General features: G+C 52.7%; 3 protein-coding genes across 3 annotated transcripts; 1 reads left to right on the top strand and 2 right to left on the bottom strand.

Moving 5' to 3' along the window:
- J4E93_003779 (uncharacterized protein) lies at positions 1-4,513 on the top strand (the record flags this gene model as incomplete). Its single annotated transcript, XM_049341709.1, has 2 exons — positions 1-5; positions 109-4,513. The coding sequence occupies 2 exons, from the start codon at positions 1-3 to the stop codon at positions 4,511-4,513; spliced, it is 4,410 nt and encodes a 1,469-aa protein (XP_049201214.1).
- Positions 4,514-6,666: 2,153 nt separating this feature from the next.
- J4E93_003778 (uncharacterized protein) lies at positions 6,667-8,646 on the bottom strand (the record flags this gene model as incomplete). The annotated part of the gene is made up of 2 exons (XM_049341708.1): positions 6,667-8,191; positions 8,240-8,646. The coding sequence occupies 2 exons, from the start codon at positions 8,644-8,646 to the stop codon at positions 6,667-6,669; spliced, it is 1,932 nt and encodes a 643-aa protein (XP_049201213.1).
- Positions 8,647-9,763: 1,117 nt separating this feature from the next.
- Positions 9,764-10,348, bottom strand: J4E93_003777 (uncharacterized protein; the record flags this gene model as incomplete). Its single annotated transcript, XM_049341707.1, has 1 exon — positions 9,764-10,348. One exon carries the CDS (start codon positions 10,346-10,348, stop codon positions 9,764-9,766), a length of 585 nt encoding a protein of 194 aa, XP_049201212.1.
- Positions 10,349-11,194: the final 846 nt, after the last annotated feature.

Raw genomic sequence — 11,194 nt, 5'->3', positions numbered from 1 at the left:
ATGAGGTGAGTGCTTCTCTTAGTAGTGATATTCTCTTGTCATATTGTGTAATCTCTCATAGCTGCACATGCGGTGCGATAGAGTAAAGGAGTCGACTAACATGTGCAGCGACTGGCGACATTCCATAGTCGACCTCACCTACGATGATGACGATGCGGAAAGCGACGAGGGCCCGCTGTCCTCGTTGCCCTTGGCGACTCCCACACCGACTCACCCTCACTCACTCACCTCCATGAGCGCGCCCTTGCCTCAACCACCTTCATCGCGACCACCTCCTTCCACGACGCGACCCGCACCTGCATACGCAACCCCATATCCTCCGCTACCCGGAAGCATGCCGAAAGCGACAGACACGGCGAGTATGGGACGCCTTGGCCTGGCGCCCAACACTTACGTGCCGGTCCCCGGGCAGTCAACTAATGGGGCAGGCGACTCGCGGGCTGCCAAAAGGATCAAGACATCTGAAGGCGCTTCCAAACCGCCAACGCCACCTGTGAAGAAACCGACCACAAGCAGAGGGATTCCGCCAGCAGCGCAAGCCGCCACTCTAGGCAAGTACAAGCTTAATGCTTGGGCAACGGAATCCCGTGTAGCAGTACCTCCTCCAACTGCTACTTCGAAGCCGAGCGCTGGCAATGCGAACAAAGCTCCATCCGTCCAAGATATCAACAAGGCGCTCAAGACAAACGGTACGCCTATGCTAGACGGAGTCAGGACGAGCAGTCCACGCGCACTCCATATCGGTCGCCGGCCAGGTAGCAGCTCAGGCCCGGTCAAGCCAGCACCACCGACACGAGAGACGCCGCGAACGTCACAGGCACCGGCCATTCGACAACAACAATCCCGTGATGCGACCACGTACAACGGAGCAAGTGCGGGCATGCCAACCAGAGGCCCAGGAAGACCGTACAGTCGCCCTGCGCCAGGTGCAGGCCACGTCCCGTCAAGGCCAAACTACTTCGCGGGTCCTGCCAAAGAGCAGATTTCAGACGACGGGGATAGTGTCATGTCCGATGTCTCGTCTTCAGCAGACTCTGTACCGCAACAGCCATCAGACAAGGTAAAGAGCGGACATGCCCAACCCGGTCTCGGACCAGCAGTCGCTGCATTCCACTCATCCACCCTCCCAAAGGGCGCGGATGTACCTGCACTGCCACCCTCCACTGGACGAAAGAAAGCAATGAACCCGTTCGATACGGCACAAGATAACTACCTCGTCTTTCTTAAAGAGGTCAAGCAGTTCTCATGGGCACAGATAACAGCAGAGTTTAATCACGACATGCCAAACCGCCCATACGCAGCACTCCAGTCTCGTTATTCGACCTTTCTCAATAAGAGAGACCGGTCTCAGGACCCCTCCACCTTAATCCTGCCCCCTCGGTGGGCCGCAGAGGCGAATATTGATTGGAATCTCGTTCGTAGTACCAGCGCGCCATCAAGAGGGCCAAGGAACAATCTGTCGACTTCGCAAGCTCACCAACCTAAACGCCAGGAACAGGCTGTGCCCAGACACCTACCAATTCAACCGACCATTGAACACGACTACTCCTCAGGAGGAGACTCTGCACCTCGGCGAGAGCGATCGCGCCGGACACAGCGAGTCAATTACACATGGCCGAAGCAGCGGGGTATTCCGGGAGCTGGGATCGAAGAGGAGTTCATGGAAGACAACTACGAAGCCTTCGCGGACGATTTTGGTCACGCTCGGTCAGAGACGTCTCCAGAGGACGACATTCCTCTGCCTAGTAAGGCGATCGCCGTCGACAACGAGCCGGTAGACGTTCAGTATGATGCCGATGATGCCGAAGTTGGACTGAGTTTACGTTCACGTAAGAAACCGCGCAAGAACACTACCGAGAAAGTGCCATATCTCAGCACATCGCAACGTTTGTCGATGCAGAGTCCACCTGCCGGAGACTGGGACCAGCTGTCTAGTCGCGATTGGCAAGGAACTCTAGTACATGTCGACTTTAGCCAAGACGAGATCGCTTCGGTAGAGAAGGCTATCGCATTGACAAGAAGAACCACACCCACGATATCACGGCACCGCACAAAAGGAAGGCAGCTGCGCGAACACTTGACAACTTTTACAGAACCGCAAATCCTTCGACTGATCGAGGACCTCCTTCATCGTTTGCCCTGCCGCGATCGGAGCAGCATCCAAGCCTTTATACAAGATGCACTAGCCGGCGATGTTGCAGAGGTACCCCAAATACAGAGGCTTGCGGCTGCGCGACCTGACACAGAGATGCAATCAACCCAGAAGCAGTCCACAGCATCGATCATCCGTCAACGCGAGCTAGGCCTCCAATCCAGAAGAGGCTGGCATGGTGCGTCAAATCCGCTTACCTACCAGGTCAAGAACAAGTATATGGATACCATGGGACCGGCAGCCTGCTGGACGGGTGCATCAAGCGACATCCACACTGTTGCATGGGCGCCGGATGGTGAGCACTTTGCTGCTGGTTCTGTCGCTGTTGACGATCCAGACTCTATGCAATACAATCGACCCAACAACCTCCTCTTCGGGAGTGCCGTGGATGGCACAATCCATGAATTGGCAGAGCACTACAAGATTCGCGAGAAGACCGAGACCGGCGCTAACTCAAGCCATGCCACGTTCGCCTCCCAAGACCCAAAGCTTTACACTACAGTCAGCTCGGTAGCTTTCTCGAATAGCAGCCCATACATGTATTCGTCAGGCTATGATGGGCACATATGTATCTGGAAAACAGATACAGAGGCAACACAGCCTACCCTAGCCGCCAAGCTGAACGTGAAAGATTCAATCGATATCTTGTCAGTCAACCGTATACACTCTGGCGTTATAGCAACGGCAGCGAAGGTCAATAAGAAGGCTATAAGGGTACTCAAGATAGATGAAACGGAGCCGTGCAACTTTACCAAAGCGAGCTTTCACTCGAACAAGGCTGTTGCGCGCGCAGATCTGAGAATTCTCCCTTCTGCACTTCAATTCGAACCGACCGATGGCGGGCTTCTTCTTGCAGGCTTCGGTGCCAACCTGAAGGATACAGGCTTTGATATGACTGGCGATCTCTGCTTGTGGGATGTCGAAACGCAGACCCCATACAATATTCACGGCTCTAACAGGAATGTTTTCGACGTCACTTTCAACCCAAACCGCTCTACCATGTTTGCTGCCGGATGTGTAGCAGTAGGCTCCACTGTCAACCGCGGTATTCGCTCAACGGTCCGCCTCTACGATGTAAGAGACGACAGCAAGTTCACCTGTCCCTTGGAGTTTGAGTGCAAGGCTCTGGATATGAACGATGTAATTTGGTGTCCACATGACGAGCGGCTGATCGCAGCTGGCTGTACAGACGGAAAGGTCTATGTCTGGGATGCGCGTTGGCCAGATGATCCTCTGCGCGTCCTCTCTCACGGTAGCTCCCTAATGCCTCTCCAAGAGGGAATCAAGCATGAGATTACAGACACCGGGATACGGTTCTTGTCATGGGGCGAGAATGCCACTCGGCTTTATTCAGGTTCATCCGACGGTGTGGTCAAGGTCTGGGACGTCACGCGCGCAGAACAGAACACATTCATCAAGGACTTAATTACCACAGATTCCGGTATCATGTCTGCGGCTTTTAGTCCAGACTATAGCAAGCTTGTCGTTGGAGAAGTCAATGGCTCAGTCAACGTGCTTGAAGTTGGCAGAGATGACACCACATTCAAGGACGCAAACAGACTACGGTATATGCCTTATCAAGACGATGAGAAAGACGATATCCAGGACGAGGATGGCGACATCACTCGTCTAGCACCGGATTCTGGTATCACTGAAGGCAACTATCTATTACAGACGCAGCAGCTACAAGTTACGCCTATGGGACGTCTACCAATTCAACAAGTCGTTCAAGGTGTGAACTACGATGGTCCATTTGATGAGGGTATCGATGCGCCATTCCTCCGCGAGCAAGCACTGCAGTTCCAGCTCGGTCTTACAACGTCGCGAGGCCCCCAATGTGACATCCCTGCCTGCAAGGACAACCTCAACAAAGTCACGAGCGAGGACGTTGGCGATTCGGGACGAAGCGCAGACCGTATCCCAGATGAACTGCGTCGACAATGGAAGGCTATCGACACTAAAGGCGCCATTATACCCGGCAAATCGAAGTGCACGTACTGTGCCCGTCCGGCCCGCCCGTCTACGACAGACAACAGCGACGTTGTCCTGTGTGAGCGCTGCTCGTTTGCTTGCTTCCGCTGCGGCTCCGTCAACCCTATCGCTCCGGCCACTACAACGCTCATTTGCGACTCCTGCCCTGGTGTCTGGGATATTGGCGTCCTCGGATACGAGTGCGTTCAGCAGCCATATGCTCACAACAGGCGCATGCAGTTGGATGTTCCAGCGTTGGAGAGGTGGGGCGAAGAAGCTCATGCAGATAGGCAGGATGACTTCGATACGGACCACGGCGACGAGATGAACGCGCTGACCGATTACTACCTCTCTTTGGCTATTGATCGGCCGGAGAGTCCGCCGTTGTAGGGGCTGGCATTGAGGAGATTGGCTGTCGGGGAGAGACTTTGCAGAGGAAGTGCAGATGGATACGTGTATACTACATTATGAAAGCGAAGAGCGAAATGGTGGGAAGAAGCTTTCGTGCACATTGAGTAGCGCTGGCGATGAATGATACCCCATGTTACATTACTCAGTCAGATCCCCTTGCTTTTCACACATTCTAATATCGCGTGATGATGGGGCGCATCATCATCACCATACAGGGACTATGCGCTTCACTCCCTCATCTGCGACACTAGCCCGATTCCGAACGACGGCTCGTCATGGTTGGCAGCTTTGTGGTATTTTTGTCCCCGCAGAAGAACATGTAAAAGTCCTCGAACGCTTTTGGACTCGGAGAAGAATGCAGAGACATGACTCCAGGTTGGGCTGGCTTTTTTAGATTTCGATTGGCAAGATGGTAATGGGGACTTTCTTGCAGACGACCCTGCAAATGCCGCCCAATTTTTAGAGTTTGTTTTGCTGAGACGCTGCGTCTCATGGACTGAGGCGGTATTGGTTTTACGGAGGAGGGACAGAACTCTCATCGGCTTGTGGTGGTATGATTTTGGTTAACATAGAAGAGTGGGAGGGCGAGATCTTCTTCATGGCAAGAACCGCCTGGGCTTTTCGGTGGATTCCGGGAGAGGAGAGCCGAAATCTTCCCATGACAAAAAGGCAGGCATGATTTTTTGGATATCGGGGAACGGGAAGGCGAGGTCTTTTCATCGATAAATCAGCTTTTACTTTCAGGAATTGGGCGAAAGGAGGAGGGAGACGTTCTCCATAACTGCTGCTGAGGTGCTATTTTGGTATTTGGGGAAGAGAGGAGGCGAGGTACTCTCCATGTATTGTCATCCTCTTTGTTTTGGTAATGTGGGAGGAAGTAGATGTAAGGAAGGATGGAGAGCAGCGAGATAGCAGAAGCTTTTATATCAGCATTCTCGCTGCGCTGTGCCGAGGCGGTCATATCAAGAATGGTGTATTGTTTGAAGTCGACGCAGCGACCAGCATGCAAAGAACGAATCCGATGTTCATTTTTTGGTTTGCAAAGGCCCGCTCTCTCACATGTACCAGTAATCGGAGAGTTTTAGGTCCAGCGCTCATGTCCTTGGCGCTCTTGCGTTTTGCAGACGAAGCGATCCAGAATATTTCGAAGTTGGAAGGAAGCAAAGGCCATTCGGACGCGTTTTACGAGTTTTGTAGAGGAAGACGAAGCAGCGATCGTATCGCAGAATGATGAATCGATTTTCAGAGGACGACACCCATAAACTCTTTTCTCGTTAAGTTTTGGGAAAAATCGCCAGTGGTATGGTTAAGAAGCGAGGAGGAAGAGTGCGTGGAAAGGTTGCTTTGATATCGAGAGAAGTCCGGAACGGCACAACATGTACTATACCGAAGTCGATTTGAGTAGATGGTTTGCGCTGGGGATGGTGTGGTCGGAACACGCCAGTGTGCGGTATATGTATCTGGAAAGAGGGAGAAGCCAACATGGGGTAAGTCTGCAGCTTTTTGAGTCCTGCGCCTTGTTTCCGAGAGTTTTGCAGAGGAGAGTGGAGTCGAGCGCGGCGAACATAGATGAGTGCGATTTTCGTTTTTGACGCTGGGGGTCTCCATGGTTGAACCGTTCCTTTGTTTTGGAAAATGGTACTTGTGGGTATGAGTGTACAAGAGTGGTGGAGCGAGCAATACAGCTTAACATACTTGTCGTAATAGCGGCTATGATGCGCAGCGACGCTGGTCACATCGGAAAAAGGTCATGGGCTTTTCAGTATGATAGCGAAGCCGAGAAGTGATGAGCAGAAGTTTCGTCCGCCATTTTCAAGATGGCTAGTCGAATGTACACTTTTCGCACGCCTTGTGGGACATTATTTCGGCCTCCAGAGTTTTTGATGAACATGTGTTTGTGGTTTTGATATTCTAGGATATTGGTGGGCCCAAAGGAATGCGCTGTAAGATAAACATGTTCATAAGTGAGCCATGAAGAGCCTTCGCGAGGTTTTGAGTATGTGAACGAAGGATTTGGAGAATGAGTTCATGTTGGTGTTTTCAAAAGCCGAATTCTCATCAATGACCCAAGCACGGTTTTTGGAATGCGAGAGTAGAATTTATGAGTAAGGAAGACTGTCCCAAAGGATGATTTATATACGACTCCTTGCCAGCGCATCGGCCGCCTCGTCCTTGGCGTACGTAACATCCACGCCCTTCATTGCATCCTCCTTCCTCCAATCATTCAAGATCTTGATAAACGCCGGACTTCCATATCCAAACGTGGCATTCCTCTTCTCCCTCTCACTATCTTTGCCCTCGTTGTTGTAGTACCCGGGTGTGCACTCCTTCAGGAAGTCACCCCGGATCGCCGTCCCATCAACAATCGTCTTCGTCCATGCCTCCTCCGCATCCTGCATCGGCTCCACAGTTCTGATACCCCGCTTCTTACACTCGGAGATGATGTACGCATAATGAATCGCCTGCTCGTTAGTGACGTGCATGAAATTCGGCGTAAGAGCCGCTTGAACGATTTGAACGAAGAGGCAGTTGGGGAAGTTGCGCGTGCCCCATGCATGCAGCGTTTGCGCGCCATCAGCCCACTTCTCGGTTATAGTCTGGTTGTCGCGGCCGTAAATCTCGATACCGGTTTTGTGCGACCATTCGTTTGCGAGCTCGAAACCAGTGGCGTAGATGAGGCAGTCGAGTTCGTATTCTTGGCCGTTGGCTACGACGCCGTTGGGGGTGAGGTGGTCAACACCTTCGCCTTTGGTATCGACGAGCGTGACGTTGGGGCGGTTGAAGGTCGGCAGGTACTCATCGTGGAAGCAGGGACGCTTGCAGAATTGGTTGTACCATGGTTTCAGAGCGTCGGCTGTTGCTTTGTCTTTCACAATCTCGTCGGTTCGATCGCGGATGGCGTTCATCTTCTTGAAGTCTGCGATTTGCCGCTTGGCTGCAGCTTCGACGGGGTTGTTTGGGTCGATGCCGGCGGTGATTAGAGACCGGATGATGTCTGTCCATCGATCAGATACCATGTCTTCTTTCTCGTAGCCGCCGTTGACAATGTTGTCGAAATTGTCCATGCGCTTCTTCTGCCATCCTTTCTGGAGCGATTGCGCCCATGCCTCGTCGGTCGGGCGATTCGCACGAACATCGATCGAAGAAGGTGTACGCTGGAAGACGTAAAGCTGCTTTGCCCACTCGCCCAAGTGAGGCACGATTTGAACAGCTGTTGCGCCTGTGCCGATGATACCCACGCGCTTGTCTTTGAGTTTGTGCAAGTTCCCCGATGGGTCGCCGCCCGTGTAGGCATAGTCCCAGCGCGAGGAGTGGAACGAATGGCCTTTGAAGTCTTCGATGCCTTTCAAGCCGGGAAACTTGGGCCGATGAAGAGGACCAGCGGCCGGGATCACGAATCGTGACTTGATCTTGTCGCCGCGCGCTGTGTGCGTAGTCCATTTCCCTTCTTCTTCGTTCCATCGCATCTCCTTGCTCTCGGTCTGGAAGAGAGCACGCGAGTAAAGATCGTACTTTTCGCCAATCATACGCGAGTGCCTAAGAAGCTCTTTGGCACGAGCATACTTCTCCGTAGGCATGTATCCGACTTCTTCTAGCAGGGGCATATAGATGTAGGATTCGATGTCGCATTGCGCCCCGGGATACCTGTTCCAGTACCTTACTCGCTGTTAGTAAATGGGTCGCATGCTGTTCAACAAAACATACCATGTTCCACCAAAGTCTCCAGCCTTCTCGATGATCCTGAAGTCTGTGATGCCAGCCTCAATCAAACGCACGGCGCAGACCTGAGCACCGTAACCACCACCGATGATTACGACCTCGGTCTCTTCTTCGATAGGCTCGCGGTGAAAACCTGGCTCGACCCAAGGATCATCCAGGTAGTGTGATAAGCTGCCATCGAGGAGTATATATTGCTCTACACCTTCGTCTCGTGCTAAACGTCGATCACGCTCTTGAAGGTACTTTGCTTGGAGCGCTGCCGGGTCAAAAGGCAGCTCGTCCTTGTTTGCTATCTCTCCGGTCTTGATATCGACAGTAGACTTGGGGGCCTCTGCCTCGGTAAGAGTTACCTCAGCTATCGGAGCTGCTGCGATCGGACCTTTCGTCGTCATTTTGCGTCTAGATAGAGGGAATTCGATGCTGTAACGGTAGTTCAGGTCTTAAGATTGCTCAAGGAGCCCAGCACATCAGCAGTCATATGGTAGACGTCGAAAGAAACACAGCTCGATGTAGCCGCGGCAACCCCTCTCGCAAGAGCTTCCCCACTCCACCATCGCTTCAGTAGGCTCGCAACGAGACTGACTATCTACCCGCGGATGCAAGTAGCCACGTCTGCTGATACTACAATTCATATGCATATCGAGCGATTGCAGCCACCAGCCATGTTGAGTGCCACGCCTAGCCCGAATGGTAGGGGGCCTTTGAGAGGACAAAGGCTCGGGGTAGATCTGTTCGTTCGGTGCAGATGTGGGGTAAATGGAGACTGATCTGCGATCGTCGACTAAGCTCAGTCGAGTCGTAACAGGCATCAGGTACCGCAGTATCGGGTAATGTTTCGAAGTTCAACGACAAGGCCGAGTTCAAGAGTATTTGGTGAAGCGCATCGGTATTCGTCTTCCTCTGCGCCACTGACGCGCGGCTCTGTCATCCGGTTGGCGCGTACAGGAGATCTAGACTCGAACCATCAACATACTCCTCCCAAAAGCTTACACCGTGTCGTACGTTTCTCCGCAACCATACTCACTCGATGAAACATCACCATGATGGGGGCTGAGATGGAGTTGGGCACGAAATTGCATGACGTGGTCTTCGCGCTAACACACTCGCTTATGCCCATGGCCATGGCCTGGCAGCAGCCCCGGAGCGCACCAGCTGGCACAACTCGGCCAAAATCAAATGTGCAACTCGTATCGTGCGACGCGTCCCCGCCACGAATGCGACAGGCACAGCCCTGGTATCAATAAGCGCCCGTTACCACGACGAACGATACAGAAGCCGACGTCAAGATAGCGCCATCTTAATCATCACGATGAACAACACACAGAGCAAATGTGTCAATCAAGAGTTCGTACAAGCGTAACGTGTTTCATTGAATCATCCAAAGTCGTAACCAAATCGTAACCCAAGGTATATCCCATATCCCGTCCCTAGTTTATGTATAAAGAACGTAAGAAGTAATCATAAAAAGAGCTGGAGAAGTAATCGTAAAGTGCGCGGCACCAGGGCTATCTAAGCCTCGCCGTTGATCTGCATGCGTCCAGCAACGCTCCTCTTGATCTGTTCCTCGCCAGAGCAGACCTTCATGTACAGGTCGGGGCTGGTGCCCAGCGACAAGGGGCACATGAAGACGGGCTCGGCGATCTGAAGCTTCTTCAAAGGCTGGTCGACGTAGTAGATCTGCGAAGGGCAGTATGTTCCAGCTTCGCAGTCGATCTTGCCGCAGCTGTCGTCGCTGGCATCCATGGCGAGGCCCTCGTCGTGGCCGGGGCAGTTGGACGCAGACTCGCCATTGGCGCAGTCGACGAAAGAGATGTCGTACCAGAGCTGACCGGCGGCGATGGAGTATTCGAATTGCGTGTGGTGGCCAGCGAGGAGGGTCTCAGTCTTGCTGACTTTGATGGAAGTGCTGGTACCAGTGTAGGGCTCGCTGTGGGTGGTACGCGAAGGGATGCGGACCGCTGTGGGCACACCGTATCCGGTAGAGATCGACCAGACCCAGATGTCGTAGCTGCAGCGGTTGGCGATGACGGCTTTGCCAGCAAGGGCAAGGCTAGCCTGAAGTGCCGCGATGGCGAAGGTGAATTTGGAAAGCATGTTGTTGATTGAGAGGGTCTGTAACGGTGTTGTTTGAAGATGTTCTTTGTTGGCGACACAAGGGAGTGTGGCGAAGTTTCCTTAGAGAGACTGTGTGTTGTTGATGGAGTGATGAATGAGTGGAGGTCCAGACCGTCAATTGAACAAGAGAGGGAAGTTTGGAAAGAATGTGATAAAGCTGTCGAAGCTTGACTGTGATGTGACAAGGAGTGTGTGTAGATCAAGAACAAGGAGGGGTGAACGTCGACTTTAAACACATGGGAATTCAAAGTGGGCCCACGGAGTAGTCCAGCTCTTTATCACACCTACATCCGTTACCGAACAAGTATGGGCCCCCAAGGCCCAACAGGCCTGCCAGGCACACCAATCATACACTGAGACATTCAGGGCAGAACAAAGCGTCTCCGAGTCATCCGGCGGTAACTGCAGATTTTTCGTCCCGCAGAGGTGTTTTCAGCGCTGTCTGTGGAGACGGGGGTATGGGTTCTGGTTGGTCGGATTGCCTAATTGGGCGGCGCATACCTCAGCGCCCTGGATATGATGTAAGGAACTGTCTAGGCTCGTATGGAACACAGTTTCGGCCGTTGCTTTTTCTTTAGCCGATTCTGAAAGATAGGTGCCTTGGTCTACACTTCCAAGGCTTTGTTGCTGCGAATAGCTACTCCACTCCAAGGTACGCCCTTCGCGAGGGTCAATCAGAATGTAGCGTGGCTATTCTGACACGAATAACAGCCATCGGTGGCGTTTTCCGTTATCTAGCATACTCACAGAGACTCAGCAATCTAGACAAATGCGGGTGGAGCTTGGAATAGTCTATGGGAATGCAAGGCACAGCGGATGCGCACC

This window comes from Alternaria ventricosa (assembly GCF_023758065.1).
Source record: "Alternaria ventricosa strain BMP 2768 chromosome Unknown scaffold_5, whole genome shotgun sequence".
In the NCBI taxonomy this organism is placed as follows: Eukaryota; Fungi; Ascomycota; class Dothideomycetes; order Pleosporales; family Pleosporaceae; genus Alternaria; species Alternaria ventricosa.
Note: the sequence above shows the minus strand (reverse complement) of the source record. Positions and strands in the feature narration are given on the sequence as shown.